The sequence below is a fragment of the Plutella xylostella genome, chromosome 10 (assembly GCF_932276165.1).
Source record: "Plutella xylostella chromosome 10, ilPluXylo3.1, whole genome shotgun sequence".
NCBI lineage: Eukaryota > Metazoa > Arthropoda > Insecta > Lepidoptera > Plutellidae > Plutella > Plutella xylostella.
Genome location: NC_063990.1, coordinates 3,830,541 through 3,850,570, shown reverse-complemented (window position 1 = coordinate 3,850,570; position 20,030 = coordinate 3,830,541). Strand labels below are relative to the sequence as shown.

Sequence of the window (20,030 nt, the reverse complement as noted above, 5' to 3'; positions counted from 1 at the left end):
TTAATAAATAATATGTTAAGTATGTAATATGTACAAATTGTGGTATTTTTCTCCTACATCCCGTAAATCGCGATATTGAATTATGAAAATAACGAAAGTTAATGACCATTATAATTATTACAAACGCCATTAAACCCCATGGGATCGAAACCTAAAGATAGGTGCGACGACGAGCAAAGCGAGGAGGAGCGTGTTCGGTGCACATGTTCGTCAAAAGCAAAGTGGAGCGTTTTCTACATACAAGGAAACAGTACAAGGCACCAGTTGCGCTAAGTCGCCCCATCCAAGTTAAATCCCGAATATTATTACTTTATATAACCTACTATGTCATAGCATTATTAGACTAATCAAGATTTGGCCATGACATTATTAGGCTAATATTATGCGAAATCACGACCACCAAGTCGAGCAAAAAAGCGGCACGGCCGTACCATCCTTTTCTCGAAGCAATTCAGGCCATTTTCGACCCCCTGTAACTTCGTTGTGGATAAAACTAGAAGACTGAATTTTCACTAACCATGCAGGCATTGTGAAGACACGGTATATTTCAAATTTCATTAAATTTGAAACAATAGCTTAAGAATTATAACGGGTCAAAGTTTCTTAATTTTGTCACTGACTGACTCACTCACTCACTCACCGATCAAAAAAATTCTAAGGCACTTCTAGCAGACCTAGAAGCTTCAAATTTGGAATATAAGTAGTGTTTAGTGTATGAATCAAGGAAAAACTAAAATATTTGGAAGTAAATATAGGCGCACGGTAGTGCCCCTGCCAAATCAAGCAAAAAATTCCCGTCATGCAAATTAAATCCGCAAAGGATGGATTACGGTCAAAGCACATCAGGCTACCAGTGCTACCACTTATAGTCAAATTTTCTTAATGTACAATGAACTTTGTGTATTGGAAACTAAGGTTGAAATTTAATTAGGGAAATTTGATGTACGAAGTATCAAAACTATCAAAGTTACGTTTATTCATTACGTACATTACATAGCCAAAAATAAAGATTCTTGATTCTTACCTCAAGTTTGCGATTTATGGAGGTAGGTACCTACTAAACTAAGTTAACGCATACCTAGAAGGTACCGAAAAGAAAAAAAAGTAGAACTGTCTACAAAATACAAAAAGAAATGAGATCCCATCAAAAACAATACTTGTCAAAAACATAATTTTACTAAACGAGATTTAAGCCATACGATTTTCGGCGAAACGAGACTTTGACCAAACGTTACTATGCAATACGAGATTAGGCAAATAAATATTATGCCAAAAAAGGTAGAACCATAGAACGTACTTATAATGTGTAAACTTCGCATTAAAAAGTTTTCCGGAGCAAAAAGTGTGACACAAATTTCCACTCAACAACTAAGCAACAACTAGTCATCTTCAAGACATCAACAACGTGCCAAGTTTCATGATTGATACTAGGCATATAGGTTCCTTCATGGAAGTAATAAGTACTTATAGGTGAGCACTAAGAAAGGATTTTCAGAAACTCCACCAGTATTAAGGCGTAAAAACGAGGATAAAGTTTGAATGAAAGTCCTTCAGTTTTTAAGTTAGAATCAAATTTTGGGTAAGAAAAGGTTTTACTAAGAAAGGATTTTTAGAAATTCCATCCCTGAGGCTATTTTTAACAACATGCGCATTTCATCACGCACGCTGGATGGCCGCCATTTTCCTGCGTCTCGCGTGCATATTCGTAGTTCGTATTGTGTCGAAGCGTCCGTAGTCGAGCTAGCTTCAGTGATATTAACTGATCACTGAGGCTAAGCAACAACTGGCACGGTCAGCCACTGGATGGGTGACCGATTTCAAGAGGTTCTATTCTGGACGCTTCCGGTTCCGTGCTTCGGACGGCACGTTAAGCCGTGGGTCCCCGTTGCTGCTTCGACAGCAGTCGTTAAGCCAAGTCTGAGGCCTTCGGGCAGCTTGAAAACATCTGACAGTCGGGATACCCACTTACCCGACAACTCTCTCAGCACGAGCTTACTTGTTTTGGGGTCCACCAATGCGCACTAGGCCAGCGTGGTGGACTAGGCCTAAACCCTTTTAAACATTGGAAGGAGACCCGTGCCCCAGCAGTGGGGACGTGATGGGTCGTGATGATGATGATTGTGTCATACGTGTGACCGCATGCGGGGAAATTCCGCATGCGTGATGAATCCTGCACAATTTTAAAAATAGCCTAAAGGTTTGAAAAAGGGATCAGAATATTTGTATGGGATGGGAATGCTGTGCTTTTTGGCCTTTTTGGTACTTATACAAAGTTTGTTTATACTTTTGTCTATTACCTTTAATAAGTCCTATAATCTGCTACAATCTCATAATATCTGACATCATTTGCATGAATTAATATAGGGCCAGCACGGTCGAAGCACGCTGGTGACATTTTCTTTAGGTAGACAAAAATGATCCAGCGCATCATTTGTTTTGGAATTATTGGCTGCTCTTCAGCCAACCAGTAGGGACAGGGACACTGCGTAGCGAACCAACGACGAATTTGGATACGGTTTTGTGTTGTTATTATTTATTGTTGTGAGATATTTTAAAAAGGTTATTCAAACTTATGGCTTTGTAATGGTTAGGTACAAACTTAGTTTTTTGTTTATTACCTATATTATTTTATAAATAGTAGGGGAGGTATGTGGTGTTTGGCCTTTTTGGTACAAAGATTGTTTATACGTTCATCTTGTCTATTACTAAATATAAATGAAAGCGCAGCTAATTTGTGTACTGTTTCCTTCGACAATTATTATTTCCTTAAGAAGATACTTACATAAGACTATTTTATTCGGAACTTCAGGCGTACTCGTGACGCCTATCGATAAATCAGTAAACACGTGTTTCACGTATTTTCAAAAACAACCCCTAAAAGAGGAAAGTGGTGTGACAAAGTCTGGAAATAAACACGGGTCACGTTTGTTTTGTTTATCGGGTCACTGATTATAATGATCATTTATTGGGACGTTTATTACGAAAATTTAAAATGCCGTAATTACTTATCTTGAAATATTAAAAAAAATACCCTCCCTTAACCGAAATGGTCGCGAGCGAAGCCGCGGGCAAAAGCTAGTTAAGTAGGTATAAACTAGATATACTTACATACTTAAATATAAAAATATTAGAACCTAAACATATATTTTTAATAAGAGTCAACAGTGGCAGTGCTTTACCACACCACTGTGCATTTTTAGGCCTGCTCCCTATAGATCCTTAGAACTGGACCCCAATATTTTATGTAAGTACTTACCTCTAAGAAGGTACTTACTTAACCCTTTATAATCTATTTCACTTCATCAAAATTGTGCTCTTGTTAGGTTGCATCTCCAGTAAGCAAACCGTTTACCGACGACTGAGTTAGAAGCAGATCGGTTTCGTATGCCAAGTATGCAATCTACGCAATTTGCCAAACCTTATAACGGCTCACCATATTCTGTCAGTTTGCCTAATGGAAACGCAGCCGTAGTGCATCATTATTTGATTCCATAAAAGCATTTAATAATACTCGGAATCACGGTACGCGCTCTGAATTGGATCAATAAAACTGTAGAGCTCGCCCGAACTCTCGTAGTAGCGCTCTACAAATTGGATACTGTAATATCATTTAGGGAGGTCAGTTTCCGCGCAGCCGGCGTGAAGAGCGGTTGTTTAGCGTCGGTGCCGCCATTTTGTTTCCCGATTCAACACCATGTGCACGAGGGAAAGAGATCTTTTGCTTGCCGTGATAGAACGTTACAGAGACATGAAGTACCTTTGGGACAAAGAACATAAAGATTATCTAAACAAACAAGCTAGATACCTGGGATTCAAAAAGTTGCTGGAAATATATCAAGTCTACGAACAAAATGCAACAATAAAGACCCTAAAGAAAAAAATCGAAAATTTGCGTACTACTTATTCGAGGGAATTTCTAAAGGTATGTGTTGAAATTTATTAATTCATTTTGATTTGAAACTATTTGCAATCCAAATACTCAATTCTTATTATTGGTATTTAACAGAAATTCATTAAAATGTATTTACCTAGATACGAGTATTACTGCCACATCTTTGTCTGCGTAGTATTCTCGCCACACTATAAGTTGTGCGGATCGAGAAGGGCCACCCTACATAGAAGCCGAGTCGCCGCGATTGTCTTCTTCCCTATCGTTGGCGGTCCCGACAGCCACAGGTCTTTATGGTATTGTTCAAGGCCCGGTTTTTTATTTAAATGCTTTAAATAATAATGTTACGTGGAATTTATAAAAAATATTACGCTGTAAAGGGTAATTTTTGCTCTCCATACTTTTATAATACTAATAATACTTAATTACAATATATTGTATCTATACATAGGTACATAACAAAATATATGAAATGTAAAACCCTACATAAACCACAACAAACTTACTATATTTACTTCACACAAAGATTTTGGAAGAAGCTTCTATGTCACTCGCTAAGTCGGTCCTGGCCATGTAGCACGGGGCGCTATTAAGACATGACAAAAGTTCTCTGTCGCGCTCGCTCTTGAGGCTGCGCGATGTGAGTGAGCGCGATGCAAAACTCTTGTCACGTCTTAAATGCGCCCCGTACTATCCCTTCTGGTCCTGGCAGCAGCGGTCATTTTGGTCATGTATCGGATACTTTTTCTATTGTTGCTGCCCTAAGATACCCCAGTGTTACAGAAAGCCTTTTTACAAGCGTTCTCCAGACCCTGGCTCCCATCCAGCTCAGGCCTTGCGCTCGCAGCTCTCCATCCACAGTGGCATCCAGGCGGTTTCCATTCGAAGGCTATGATCACTTTGCCCTGGGCTCCTTTTCTGATGGTGTTATATCTTCGTCCAGAAGATGCGGATGCTCGACCTCAGGGATTTGTTGATGAACACTTGTAGTTGTTTCTTCAATCCTTTAGTCACTCTTCACGTTTCACAACCGAACAGCAGAACTGACTTAAAGACCACGGAATTAAAGAGGGAGATTTTCACGCGACGCTTGAGAACGTTGAGACCGACACAGCCCTTTTCTATTGCATTGGTAAAACAATTTCCGGGGTACTTATTATAAAAAAAACCGGCCAAGTGCGAGTCGGGCTCGCGCACAAAGGGTTCCGTAGCAGCAAATATAATAAACTTTAAATCAACCTATCTCAAAAACTATAAGAGATACTTTGATCAAACCAAAAATCGTTGAAAGAGTTAATTAGCATGCATCACCTCTATTTTTTTTAGAATTTTATACCCCGTAGTTATAAAAATAGAGGGGGGGGGACATACTTTTTACGACTTTGAGAGCTGATATCTCAAAAACCGTTCACTTTAAGAAAAATGTTTTTTAGAAAACTTTATATCATTTTAAAAGACCTTTCCATTGATACCCCACACGGGTATGTACCTACATCGAAAAAAAAAATTTCATCCCTCAGTTACATGTATGGGGGGCCCCACCCCCAATTCTTTTTTTTACTATTTAGTGTCATATTTTTGTAGCGGTTCATACAACACATATTCCCATCAAATTTCATCACTGTAGTACTTATAGTTTCCGAGTAAATCGGCTGTGACAGACGGACAGACGGACAGACGGACAGACGGACATGACGAAACTATAAGGGTTCCGTTTTTGCCATTTTGGCTACGGAACCCTAAAAAATGCGACAAGAGATGGTGTATGAGTAGGAGTAGAAGCAGTATCGACATTCATACGAACAGGACGAGATAGCCTTGGTCTTTCTTTACGCCATTTTCGTGTATTTTTTTCTTTAAGTATCTGAGCGCCTCTATGTTCACTCTGTCTTGGTCTTTCGTATCATAATCATAAATGGAAAGAATATGTTATCCATCCTAATCATGACCTTGTTTACTGCACTCTGTCCTGGCCTGTACTATTTTATTAGTCTATCTTTCATGAAACACTTTTCAGTTCGTTTTGCGCCTTCGCATTATTGAATACGGCTACGAAAGTAGGTAGATATCATGTTTTGTCAAGCGAAGTATGTTATCTATTCATTAGTGTACCTAAACTGACTTGTTTATTGCTGTGATAAGAAGGTCATTACCGAGATACAGCAGTGTGGCGCGTACTGCAGATAGTGCGATTGGTGTAGTCTTTCTATCTACTGTTTTAATAGCTTCTTCGAAATATTTACGATCTCAGAGAGAATATTATTTAATACAAACAGTTTCATCAGATATTGGTGTTTTTTTATAGATTTTTTATCGTTAAATGCAACCTACTACAACCCACATACTTATTGGTCCAACAAATTTTTACCAAATTTTTATAAACCTACGAGCAAAACAAATCAATTATTTGCATTGAATCCTCCACACATATACAATAACAACAAATTTGCATCTGACCGAGACCCACACGTCATTTACAAACAATACTCATGTACAATACAAACACGCCTGCCATGTAAATTGCCAATTCAAATTATCCTCCATTGCGAAATGGAATAAACAGTGCGAAACAAAAATGTGAGTGGCAAGCTTCATTATAAATTGCGCCCCACCCGCCGGGGGCTACGATAGACAGCCGTGAAGGGCGCAACACCCCTCGGAATCAATTGACTCCCTCTTCTATTACTATCGTCCATCTCTTTCAAAAATAACGAACCGACATCAATCTATCTTTGTCTAACTCCCGATCTGGACACGACAGCCGAAACAGTTAGCAGAGAAGAAAGTTTGGAAGATTGATGTTGAATTCAATGTTCCGATTTCGATGATGACGAAGGCAGGCTGTGATGAAGGGAGCCTCGGGCGCGAATCTTAAAGAGATGGAATTGAAAATACGTAACTAAAATTTTCATGGAATTGCATTTGAAATTTAACAAAGTAAGGGTTCGGAGCTTGGAAACTGGAAATATACCAAAATTGAGAATTTAGTCATGACTCTTTCATTGAAAATTTAACCCAAAAAAGAAAGGTGTTCAGTCTTTAGGATTTCTAATCTCGTGTGCATTTGGAATTTAACAAAGTAGGTAAGGGTTCGGAGCTTGGAATCTGGAAATCTAGCAAAATTTAGAATTAAGTCATGACTAAAATTCATTGATTCATTGAAAGGTCTAAAACGATAATCTAACATTAAGTTTTTTTTGGACCAATAATACTAAAGAGGACCCGAGATTGTTCTACAAACTACAGTAACAATGACTTGTTAGAATACTTAAGGAATTTAATACTCGAACCTTATAGGAGAAATTGTGAAACTAAAGCTACCCTGGCGCTATCTAGTGGCTGCAGAGCAACACCTTGTTTGCCGGCGGTCGGAGGGAAGGAGCGGCGGCGGGCGGAGCGGCCGCACCGAGCGCCGCGCCACCTCGTCCGATACGCAAGCGATCTCAGATACCAGGCGCCCAGCACACGGCAGGAGCTATACGGCATACCGCGACGAGCGAGACAACACTATAGCCCGTCCTGCTCCCAACATCGACGACCCTCCACACCACAACGTAAACGAGGGCAATAAACAATACCCTACGCCTCTCAAGCGAATTCACACTGTAGACTACTGACATAAGGTGCAAAGTTAACTGCAAAGCAACGCTTTAAAGATAACATCGTCATTGAAGTTGAATTCACAAGCAGCTACGCGACGCGACTGCTCGAAATTGGTAAGGTTTTGTGAAACATGGCAAGAATTTCTGATAGATTTCGTAAATTTATGCTGCCCTAATAGTTCCGATGCTTAAGGATCATTTTGGCGTGGTTGACATTCCTTTTTTCTTTGACGATGGAACCTTGGAAGAAACGAGCTAGAGTCGTATTGAGTTTACAAAAAATAAAGTCGAAGGAAATTATAAAGTGGAATGTTTGGCGGCATTGTGCTGGTTTTTATCGGCGTCTGTCGGCCGTTCTGTTGTCCTCGCGCCGACTCGATGATTATACTCTTTTTGGGTTTCATTCACAATAAAAATTTAATAATGAAGAAGATTTAGAGTATGCCGAGCAAGTGGCTCCATTTAACTGATGCGAAAACACATTCAGCCCTAGCGTTGCCGTTGTTGTTTTTAATTTTACTTCAATCATTCAAACTGCTGCAAATACTGTTCTAGTAAATTTTTACCTACAACGAGTTATTTACTGAAATGAATCTTTAACTTTCCTTTAATACATAATTATTTTATTCTAAAGTAAGTAAATAAGGACATTATTTTATCAATGTGCCGATGCCGCCACCGCCGCCGGGCCGAGGCCGTACTGAATTTGTAAACAACATTTTCATGCATCGGCATCGTCGCTCCACTGGCACTTTAAATGCCGGCCGGTTGAGGTCATGCAGCGAGAGAGAAGATGGCGCGTGCTGCGACATAGCGGGCATCTGTACTAGGAGCGCAGCGCTCGCAGGAGGTCGCCGCGATCTGTGTGCACCGTTCCACACACCATCTATTTTTAGTTAACGACAGCCCGGGCGCGGCGGCTGATAGTGAAATACTGTAGTAGGTATCTGGTCTTTCCGCTTCGAGAATAATCTCTATGTGCACAAGCGAGCGTTGATATTACACTGGCGCAGGTTTTGATCATTAGCGAAGCGTACGGGTAGCGAGGGGAAAGCTGTTGCTAAGCCCTGATAGCCGCATAGCCGGCGCGTAGTGCGCAACTCCCATCACGTCACACTCGACACACGCTCTCCTCACACAAGGCAATCTGCTTGTTTGTCTCACGACCACGACTCGACAGCTCACGATGCAAAGAACCGTTGTGTAAATTTACAAATTTACCTATCAGACCGGCTCGCCTTCAGCGATAATAAAAGCGGAACTTAATTTAAGTATTGTTCTGCAAGGAATTTAAGTGCTAAAATAAAAATATTAATGTTTTAGTTGGCAATATTCTGATGCGCTGTAAAATCTACTTTAATATTGCAGAAGGCGTCATTAAGCTAGTCTTTTCCGTTAACGTGTAATTTGGTGATTTTGTCACATTTTGAATTTGTTTGGCTTATAGGTTATAGACATGAAGAAAGTTTGGAAGATTGATGTAGTATATAGAATTTAATGTTTTGATTTCGATGAAGACGAAGACGAAGTGAAAATGCGTACCTAACTAAAATATTTGAAATTTAACAAAGTAAGGGTTCAGAACTTGGAAACTGGAAATCTACCGAAATTGAGAATTTAGTCATGACTATTTAATTGAACATAGAACCTAAAAAGAAAATTGGCCAGTCTTTAGGATCTCTAATGTCGTAAAAAATTACAAAAAAGATTATGTAAACATCACGGTTTTTTGCAGTATAAATAACTTTGGCTTTGGCTTTATCTGTTTTCGCGGTTTGGTTTCAAACTCATCGAAGGACTAGGAGAAATGTAGTACTACATTTCTCCTAGTCTTACGCATTAAAATTTGCGTCTAAGACCTTGACAGGCCAAAAACGCATCAAAATATTTTCAAAATTAAACCTTTCATTCAAACCCTTAGGTTCAGACGGCGGCTAGCCTAAGTACGAGCCGAAAACTCTTCTAAAAAGATTATTGAGATTTTATTAAATTATAGGTTACTTATAAGAGTATGTAATTTATGAGATATAGCTACCTTATTCATTATTATCTTCAAGGAATTAACAAACACTGCTCTAATCTAAGCCACTTCACTCTGTCCTCGGCTATCCGCATCCAGTCCAATTATTATGAAATAAAAATATGAAAAGGGTTATCGCATTGACTTGAGGGACTTTTGAAGTTTTCTCATCCGAGTATTGTCAAGAAGAGCATGGCAAATAGTTGCATAATGTTATTTCAACCTTTCAAGTCAAATGCTTTGTTAATTTCGTTTAATATTCAGGAATTTGCGAATTTGGTTTGAAAGTTAGAGTTAATAAATTTTTAACCTATGCAATTCGAAATCGGCAATAACCCAATATGGCAGAAAATCCCCACTACTCACCTAGCAACGGAATTCTCCCTCAGTAATATAAAGCTGGCATACCTAAATAAGCTGAACTCCATCGCTGCAATTTGGTTCTGTGTCATCGGTATGAATAGCGTTGGCGCGATGGGGCGAGGGAGCTCAAGCTACACTGGCCATGCCGGTAGCGTTGAATTGAGTTGCTGGGCATCTATGTTGCCCTGGTAGAATGCGCGCAGCCAAGCGGCCGGCTGCTAGAAGCTAAGATTGCGCGCGCACTCAGAATTAGGCCTCAATCTACCTTAATCTTTGTTCATAATAATAAACAACATTTTCAAAATTTATAAAGTATTTTTCTTCTTATGAAAAAAATAGTTCTACTTTTAGGAATCAAATAATACAACAACTATATTTAGTATTTATTGTGGTTTTTAATATAAAATTCACAAACTGTACGATGTAGTTAGTCAAATTAAATTCAAATGTTAATAGTAGAATCTACCTTTAGTTTTGCGAGTCTACCATAGAAAATAATTTCGGAGATGAGTTTTTCTGCAATATTCCTTTGCATACTGTCCAAATGTTTCAATTGTAGACCGATAGATTTTCCAAACGCTTCCGATTCCCCATTATCTTCTGTTCTAATGGCAATCTCTTTTTCCTCTATGTTCAACGATTCTCTATTGTCTTCCGGCTCATCTTCATCCATAATATAAACTGGCTTTAAATCGTCGTCACTAGAATTCTGTTTATCGTGTTCTTGTGAATCATTTTTCATCAACATCTGAGCCAGTAATGATTTAGAATCATTGTCCTACAAAAAAAAAACAATGTGTTAAAAATTGCTATTGCGCCTAAAGGGTTATACAACATGCATGTAAACACATTAATAAAATACTTAGTAAAAAGTGTACTGCAGTATTGCAGGGCATCCGGAATTCGTTAAGGGTCATTACCAAAAACTCTACTTCTACAAACTTAAATAGGTATTACCTATGTATTAGTTATATAATATTACCTCTTGATCTTCGTTGCTGTCGCTTGATGACTCCATCGACATTTCTCTAATGTAATAAGTATTAGAAGATGGGCCAGGCTCGTCCTTGGGCTCGTCTAAAAAAGTTAGTAAATTATAATACCATAGTTGTGGTATATGCACGTTACCGTGTGCCGCGAAGGCACGAATCTGAAATAAATATAATAGCTAATTAGACTACTGAATTTTGTAGATTAATTAATGATGGATTTATAAGAAGGCAAACAAATTACTTAGATATTTTAAATTTGTATCGTACCCTAAATACTACTTAAAGTATAGGTACTTATATCAAAATAAAAACCTTTTTGAATTCACGTTTATACGCAGTTCTAAAATTTTCAATCTTCTTTCGCACTGTCTGTATTGTAGCATTCTTGTCTATTTCTGTGTATTTTGCCAGTAAAATCTTGTAGGCTTGTATTTTGGCCGCCCTCTTCTTGTACAGAGGATCAGACTGGTCCCACAGGCAGGGCAAACATTTGTAGGCCTCTAAGAATTCAGTGATGGCTTCTTTCTCCGTTTTCATATTTATTTATTTAATAACACGGTACGATGTGGTTCCACGACAGCAATGGTTCGGCCGACGCCACCCGACTGACACGACACGACCGACGCGCGACGCGGTAGGCCCGACAGCGTCGGGCGCCCGACGACACACGGAAACAACCGAGCGACTAGCTCGCCTCTCTCTTTCTAGCATTGCGGCGTGAGGGCATGCTGGGTGAGACGGAAGCGCGGTCACGCATCTGCCGTGTGATGATGGCTGTGGGGCTGTGGTGGCATTGGCAGCGACGTAATGTGGTGTGTTGTATGACAAAAACCAACATACATTCACAGACCATTATTTTAATCATTTTAATCTTTAAATACCCCATCTTCTCGTTAGAGAAATGCTTATGTTCCTTTACAAATTAATGATGATAAATCTTATTACATGTATGGACCCTTCGCCACTGTATGTGGTTATAATTGTACTTTCTTAAAATGTGATAATTTATTTGTGAATAATTAAATTGGGACACGCCAGTATTTGATTGACCCATGGCCTCTTGAATGAGTGGACCGCGGCTCTTGCAACGCATAGGTAGATAGGTATTAATATTTACAGGTACTTTTCTGATTTTTTTTTCAGGTTTTGAAAGCTCGTATGGCCGGAGAAGAGTACGTCCCAACACTCTGGTACTACAATGCAATGAGCTTCTTAGATCAACTGAAAAAAGAGCAAATTGACCAGTTAAAATTGACGACTACTGCATCTGGCAGTAATGAGGTACATGTACGTATATTTAATTAATTAACACGCACTAAAAACACGCACTCACGCCTTGTACTAATGTACTCCCTTGCGGGGTAGGCAGAGGTGCATTGCTGCACCCACTTTTCGCCAGAGTGTATGTTAGTCCCAATGTAATAGGGGGCGGGCCTATTGCCATTTTACGGGCACATCCAAGACCCGAGAACAAATATCTGTGTTTAAACAAATATCTGCCCCAGCCGGGAATCGAACCCGGGACCATCGGCTCAGTAGTCAGGTCACTAACCACTACGCCATTCGGTCGTCTTAACTAATTAACGGTACTTGTAATTGTGTTTTTATTACAAAAATACTCGTATACTACTTATAAAAATATTCCTCCCGTGGGATCAAAACTGTATAAAAAGGGCACAACTCAAAAATAAGAAGCGAGGTTTTGATGATGAACAGGCCCAGACTTCAGATTTTTGAGTTGTGCCTCTATATTACTTAGTTACCAGGGGTGTATGAGTAGGTAAGTAGCAAATTATTCAAAACAGTATAAAAAGGGAACAAACTCAAAAATAAGAAGCAAGGTTTTGATGATGAACAGGCCCAAACTTCAGATTTTTGAGTTGTGCCTCTATATTACTTAGTTACCAGGGGTGTATGAGTAGGTAAGTAGCAAATTATTCAAAACAGTATAAAAAGGGCACAACTCAAAAATAAGAAGCGAGGTTTTGATGATGAACAGGCCCAGACTTCAGAATTTTGAGTTGTGCAAGCAAAAAACCAGCCATTACTTAGTTACCAGGGGTGTATGAGTAGGTAAATAGTAAATTATGAACGGATTTTTACGACAAGACCAGTAAAATCGATAGTCTATTATTATGTAGATGCGATAAAAGAAAGGCGTCCACCTATGTATTATGTAGATGCGATAAAAGAAAGGCGTCTACCTATCGTATCGGTATCGTACGTATCGGACCAAAATGTTCTCATAATTGTATGGAGAAACGTCGTCGGCAATGCCGATGAAGTTGTAATGGTGTTGAACAACTTGTGTGAATTTATTTGTCAAGTAAGTAGTAGTGTAGTACCTACAAAGAATACGGAATGCGATGCGTTCGGTGCATACATACAATTAATGCCGAAAGATCGACACAACTTACCTTTTATATGTAAAGCGACGCTAAAACAAAAATCTGACGACACAACGACGAAGAAGTTTTATCACCATCAGGCCACAATCCACCTCTAGAAACCCTCTCTCTGCCCACAGACTTCCTTCTTTCAGACGGAGGGCGTCCCACGCTACGCTTGCCTATTAGGTAGTAATCTCCGACCTACATATGTTCTCTTATGAAGTAACTACATTCACGAGCAATGAAAGAGTTCCACCTACAAAATGCAGTCACTACATACGCACAAATAAAAAAATATAATTAAACTTAAAAAAAAACCGGCCAAGTGCGAGTCGGGCTCGCGCACAAAGGGTTCCGTAACTTCCGTAGCAGCAAAATTACAGTTAAATCAACCTATCTCAAAAACTATAAGAGATACTTTGATCAAACCAAAAATCGTTGAAAGAGTTAATTAGCATGCATCACCTCTATTTTTTTTAGAATTTTATACCCCGTAGTTATAAAAATAGAGGGGGGGGACATACATTTTACGACTTTGAGAGCTGATATCTCAAAAACCGTTTACTTTAAGAAAAATGTTTTTTAGAAAACTTTATATCATTTTAAAAGACCTTTCCATTGATACCCCACACGGGTATGTACATCGAAAAAAAAAATTTCATCCCTCAGTTACATGTATGGGGGGCCCCACCCCCAATTCTTTTTTTTACTATTTAGTGTCATATTTTTGTAGCGGTTCATACAACACATATTCCCATCAAATTTCATCACTGTAGTACTTATAGTTTCCGAGTAAATGGGCTGTGACAGACGGACAGACGGACAGACGGACAGACGGACATGACGAAACTATAAGGGTTCCGTTTTTGCCATTTTGGCTACGGAACCCTAAAAAACAATAATCGGAGATATCTCTCTTGGGATGGTGGGAGTCAAGATGAAAGACCAGTCAGGATCAGTTTAGATTCAATATACATATTATTCACAGCACAAGATCTTCGGTAAAAGAGGACATCCTAATGGCCGCCTCGGCCTTTTATAGACAGAGGTCAATTAAATACTGAATTATTCTAACCTAAATTATTAACAATGCAATTTATGGGAATATTCATTTTATGATTTTACAAGTTACATACCTATTTTATAAGAAACCAATATATTTTAATATTTTCATACAATAAGTCTTCGCCTTGACTGACAGGTCAAATATCTTAATAATTTCTGAATATTTTAATTACAACACTATCTTAAAATATTATGGCTTGGAATTGAATGGCAATAATTATAATGCTGCTTTAACATAAATTCAAGAATCTAATATATTTCAAAGTACTTATAAATCAATTCAGTATTTTACAGGAAGTTAGTTTTGAACTTGACTACAAATAAACCAAATTATAGTGCCACAAACTTATCTGTTCCGGTGACAGCTCACATAAATGACTAATATTTCTTAATTCTATAAGATTTTAAGTTTGCTCGTATTGTTAATTCGCTCTTGTGGTGTTAATAAACCCATCTAATCATTTACAATATACAATTCATTAGTAAGTAATGGGATATGGATCAATTTAGTTCGCTCTCACCGGAACAGATACGTTTGTCACACTATAACTAATTGAACCATAGTCTAGATAGAATATCATAGGTTAGGATGCGTTCAGAAAATTCGGAACATAACTAGTATAGTATTACGTTTAGAAATTAATAAAGTTATTATTCTGAGCAAATATAGAAAACGCCCACACGGCCATTCTGATTAGGTACCCTACCCGACAGTGGCAGCGATCTGGCCAGCATCTTCTTTTTAGTTTAATTTTAATTTTATATTAGTTCGTTATACAATTTCTAATTAATATTGTTTACGTTTTTGGTTGGTATTATTCTGATGCGCTGTTAAATGTATCTCGTACTTCAATATTGCAGCATCATTACAGTCATTAATTAGGCTAGCCTCTTCATTTTAGGAGTAATTTGTGGAACATTTTCATTGCTCGCGAGTGTACAGTTGTGTTGTGAGTGTAGAGTTTCCCTTACTCTTTCCATAGTGCTAAGCATTATAATTATCCTTTTTCCACGAGGAAAGACAGCTGATACAAGCAAAAACTTCCCTTATTCGAATGTAATAAGGGTCCTGTCAGATGTCTTTCCCCGTGAAACAAGGTATAACTACTACATTTCCGTCCCAGATCACATATTTGCAACAAGACATCGATGACAACGACGATTCCTACACACCTGAAGACGCACAGGAAATCTACCAAGTCACCCTCAGCGAGCCCGCAGCCAAGAGAGCCAAAGTAAAGACGGAAGGTAATGGTAATGAAAGAAAGAAAGAAACATTTATTTGACACACAGACAAAACAATAGCAAAATACAGAAATTTATACAGTAAAAAAAACAAACAAAACTAAGAGAGGTTGCTGTCTAGAGCGTCAAAAAGGCACCAGCTCAGCATGTACTGTGGACAATAAGGCATTTAATAATGGTATTTAGATTATGTCCATTAAAATTTGTTTAAAAAAACATTAGATATCGTAACTTTAAGTTCTACGATACAACATGTTCGCTTAGGTTTAAATTTGCCAGCTCTAAAAAAAAACAATTTTGTTAAGTAATATAGTTTTTTACTTTTCTAAGGTTCATCAAGCGACGCGCCCCAAGATGACATACTCCAAGGGGCTGATGTGGACTACTTCAGCAATGATGCGGCTGGTTCTACTGGCAATGATGCTGCTGGTTCTTCTACTGGGTCCCAAGGAACCTTATCCTTCGCGAGGACCCTAGGCCATCAGTTGTGCGAGTTGAAGAAGGATCAGAGAATCATTGCCGAGAAATTGATATCGGATATCATTTTTTACGGGCGACAAGATAAGTTGGAGTTTGACTCGTGTGTCACTTTGAAACCAAATGAATTCTAATTTAGTGTGTACGTGTAATGTTTGTTTAAAATATAATGATAAGTATTTATACCTCTATTGTTTTATTTTATAAAATAGGTTATCAACTAATCATCATCATTTTGTACTTACCTGCATATTAGACTATCAATATATATTTTAAACTTAGAAGAATTATTAGTTACTTATAAAATTTAAACTGGCATACCTAGGGCAATAACCATGACTGTGCCTACAAACCATTTTTCATAACAGGACCGGACCTATAGGTCTAATAAGACTGATAAAAAAAAAAATTTGTGTAGATATTACTACAGTATAGTAGTTCATCATCGAACGTTTCAGCACAACGCAACATTCTGCTAACCGCCTCTGCCACTCCAGTTTAAGGCCGCCCTTTTTGAGCTGTATAAAGTACCGACCTACACGGGTACAAAGACCCGGCGAGGGGGGCGCGGGGCGCGGGGCGCGGGGGCGGGGGGCACTTCGACGCAGAAGTCGCAGCTCCGACCGACCGCTTTATCGATTTTAGCCAGTCGCCTTCAGAGAGCGGGAGGCGACGAGCCTTCTTTGCTTCAAATATTTGGAAATGCTATTGCTTTTGCTGTAGAGGGCATAATGATGATAAAAGTAAGTACTTCAAAGTAGCTATGGACGTTATTTACACTCATTCATTAGACTGCTAGGGTCGTAAGATTTAGAAAGAGGGTTTAATTAAGGTTTATTCGTAACAACGGCTTCACGCCGAGTTTTATAATTTTGTAGGAATATCTATGAATAAATTAATTACTTAGAATAGAATAGAATAGAATAGAATAATACTTTATTGACTTAAAAATAATTTATTTTTAACTTACCTAGGTCTTAGGTATTGAAAGCTAAAAGAAAGATCGCGTCAGTTTTTGAAACTTTGAACCGAATAACAATTACCTAGCTATATAGGCGAAAAATTCTTTATGTACACGAATGCGCTGGTTGAGAGGCACAGGCAGCGGCACCAGGGTTGGCTACTTCATGAACAATGTGTCCGTCAATAATATCAGCTACTCCGACGACATGGTGCTGCTGGCCCCCTCAATCAGCCTCAGGAAACTGGTTAAAATATAGTTACTAGGATTATGCGCCAAGCCATTTACGTTACTCTACAGTGTAAAAAAGTTTTCATACTGAATAAGGCCTTATAAGCGGCCTTACAAGCGCTTACTTTACTAATAGATATTTCCCTGCGCTTATCAGCACTGGTTTGGCAAAGTATGGAACAGTAAGCGCTTATAAGTTTCCAGCTTTCTTTCTTTATGCGGCCTAAAAAGTACGAGCCGTGACTCCACCTCTGGAACTATGTACTAAATGCGGTGACAGTTTGAGTGAAGTCCTTCAAGTACCTCGGTCGCATGCCGTGGAGGAGCTGAAGAACGATGAAGACATGGAGCGGGAACGCAGGACTGTCTGTGAAGAGCAACATGCTGGCCTGCAGGTTTGCTCGTTGTTCGGAACAAACTAAAGGTAGCGACATACCTACGCATTTGGCCGTATCGTATATAATTTATTTGAACGATAGGATATGCTTAGGTACTTAACTGACCTCTGAAAATTCTTCGTAATGATGTAACGTTGCGTTACGATAAATTTAAATTTTTACAGGGTAGCCTTAAGATCACACTGTTCAAGGCATACTGCGAGTCTTTTTACAGCAGTGCCCTGAGTGTCTAGTATAATAACGGATTCAGGGTCTGCCAGGCTCTGCTACGCATCAGGTATGTTTACACAACACACACGCATGTTAAAAGGTTGATGGATTCGCAAAAACACTGCCTCACTTTATGTAGAGTGCGGGGCAGCTCCAACAGCATGCTGAAATTACCACATTGTTTCTAATTTTTTATGCTATGACAACAAAATCTAGGTACCTATGTACTTATCGTAAATTGGTAAAATAGCGTGGGGTTCCACAGATCAAGGTTTTCTTAAATATTATTTACTATAGCCAAGTCCAAGCCGTCGTAGACCGATTTTTTGAAACGACGTGCGGTGCGCAAGGTAAATCTGATAAATGGTATCATCGTCTCAAAACTTATATTTCTGAAACATCGCAGGGCACGATCCTACAATTTCGCGTATATCCTTAAGTCTAAACGAACTGAGTAGTGAGCTAGTACAGTAATTTGATCAAAAATGAAACGGACTGTAACGTTATTATTTGTCTTGATCGCCATACCGAACAACGCCATCAGGAACGAGTGGATCTGTGGTCTTAGACGAGTTCTCTTTCGATAAAATCACTAATAAATTCGAGGTTACTATCATGAAATTCAACGTGGAATATCCTTACGGCGCCAAGCACGATGCCTACATCTCCCTGGTGCAAGATGACCTCCTGATCGCTGAAGTTGGGGTCAAAGACTACGGAGATCGATACAAAGAGGTTCTAGCTTACAGGTTAAATGTAAAGAAATAAGACTTCCCAGTGTTTAAGTTACTTTTAAGTGTGTACTTATATCAGATGTCCCAAAAGTTAACATCATCGTACACCAGCTCAGGAGAATCTGTACCTATTTATTTTCAGCGCAAACAGTAAGCTACTGATGCTAGTCTGACTATCTGATAAAATATTCTTATATCACGGTGACAAATGTTCGTCCAGGCCCTGTAGCACGGGGCGCTATTAAGACGTGCCAAAGTTTATCCGTCGCGCTCGCTCTTGAGGCTGCTCGATGTAGGTGAGCGCCATGCAAAATATTATAGCGTGTTTGTCACCGATACATTAATTTTAGGTGCTGTGTCGACATTAGCAACCAGACATGCCACTTGCGCAGATGCAAGCCTGAGAGACAGCGCACTGAAGTCGTCATGAGGAGGTATATCTCTACACACTGCTGGTGAAGACTGTGGAACGGATTGGTTCACATCTCACGTTCACAACAACACGTAAATTCTGGACCAGCCATGCTGAGACAGCTCAAGAAGATTGTAAAGACTTAGATGCTCAGGAAGTTTTACCTGTGAACCTAGAATGTTGAGTTGCGAAATCTACAGTAAAATACTTCCCAAACAAAACCAACGCAGCAAAATTAAGGCCTCCGAGCTCCGTCTGCTATTACTCGCCTCGTCGTCACGGCGAAGCCACAAACCGATCGCGACCAACTAAATTATCACTTTTATTGCCTCACCACAGGTCCGAAGGAAGCCGCTGTGAGCCCATAAACGCGTAAAATGCATGACCAATCAAAATACCAGTGCCAGGTCACGCACACTGACGCACTGCGTACTTATACGATTTCTAATTGGTATTAGTAGCTGGTCGTGTTCGGTAACCTTCGCTGTGTTGGTGTGAACTGCATTTGGTGCGCGTGTGTGGGTGCCATTCCGTACGCACGCACACAGCGACGGTGCTCGCCGAGATGGAACATGCGTTCAAGGGATAACGGAGGGCACACTTGGAAGGTAAGAGTGGACATGACGCTCTAAATAATTATGGTGTACTTTTTCTGTGACAAGTGGGTTTGAGGGAATGCAAAATATCGCAGCCACTAGGTACTCGTAAGTAAACAGTGCGGATGTACAGGGTTTTTTAGCCTCTAGGGCTAGGGCCTATGTGTCTGTCCGTGACGTATTTCGGAACGGATGGATGCGAGTAGAAGAATATACTTAATATATTGTTTGTTTAACTTCATTAGGAAATAGCTATGCTCTTAAGGTTACTCTAGCTTCATAAAAAACGAACTTATGAAAGCTATCAAGCAATCGGCGCATTTAATACAATAAGATAGAGACGTAAAAGTGATTAGCGAGCCAACGCAACAAAATTTAGTTTTTCGTAAACTAAATGTCACTATCCCTCTAAAGCAAAGCACTCTTTTCATCATCGTTTTACTTA

The 20,030-nt window shown here is 39.2% G+C and overlaps 2 protein-coding genes across 5 annotated transcripts; one reads left to right on the top strand and one right to left on the bottom strand.

Annotated features, from left to right (window-relative positions):
• Positions 1 to 3,156: 3,156 nt before the first annotated feature.
• On the top strand, positions 3,157 to 16,220 carry LOC105386562. 4 transcript variants are annotated; one of them, XM_011557173.3, is made up of 4 exons: positions 3,157 to 3,922; positions 12,010 to 12,147; positions 15,446 to 15,575; positions 15,897 to 16,220. In XM_011557173.3, the coding sequence occupies exons 1-4, from the start codon at positions 3,695 to 3,697 to the stop codon at positions 16,175 to 16,177; spliced, it is 777 nt and encodes a 258-aa protein (XP_011555475.3). In that variant the 5' UTR covers positions 3,157 to 3,694; the 3' UTR covers positions 16,178 to 16,220. The 4 variants fall into 4 exon arrangements, with proteins under 4 accessions (XP_011555475.3, XP_011555460.3, XP_048479647.1 ...); XM_011557158.3 differs by having other exon boundaries at positions 3,160 to 3,922; positions 12,010 to 12,153; XM_048623690.1 differs by having other exon boundaries at positions 3,163 to 3,922; positions 15,446 to 15,569.
• On the bottom strand, positions 9,724 to 11,948 carry LOC105386553. The gene is made up of 3 exons (XM_011557146.3): positions 11,179 to 11,948; positions 10,857 to 11,024; positions 9,724 to 10,652 (listed from the first exon to the last, which is right to left on the bottom strand). Exons 1-3 carry the CDS (start codon positions 11,401 to 11,403, stop codon positions 10,317 to 10,319), a joined length of 729 nt encoding a protein of 242 aa, XP_011555448.3. The 5' UTR covers positions 11,404 to 11,948; the 3' UTR covers positions 9,724 to 10,316.
• Positions 16,221 to 20,030: the final 3,810 nt, after the last annotated feature.

Excerpts from the sequence above, each read along its gene's own strand:
- LOC105386562 (XM_011557158.3), top strand. The coding sequence starts at position 3,695 with ATGTGCACGAGGGAAAGAGATCTTTTGCTTGCCGTGATAGAACGTTAC. Across the intron at positions 12,154-15,445 it reads CTGGCAGTAATGAGGTACAT|ATCACATATTTGCAACAAGA; the intron begins GTACGTATATTT and ends TTTCCGTCCCAG. Across the intron at positions 15,576-15,896 it reads AGTAAAGACGGAAGGTAATG|GTTCATCAAGCGACGCGCCC; the intron begins GTAATGAAAGAA and ends TACTTTTCTAAG.
- LOC105386553 (XM_011557146.3), bottom strand. The coding sequence starts at position 11,403 with ATGAAAACGGAGAAAGAAGCCATCACTGAATTCTTAGAGGCCTACAAA. Across the intron at positions 11,025-11,178 it reads ATAAACGTGAATTCAAAAAG|ATTCGTGCCTTCGCGGCACA; the intron begins GTTTTTATTTTG and ends TATTTATTTCAG. Across the intron at positions 10,653-10,856 it reads ACAGCAACGAAGATCAAGAG|GACAATGATTCTAAATCATT; the intron begins GTAATATTATAT and ends TTTTTTTTGTAG.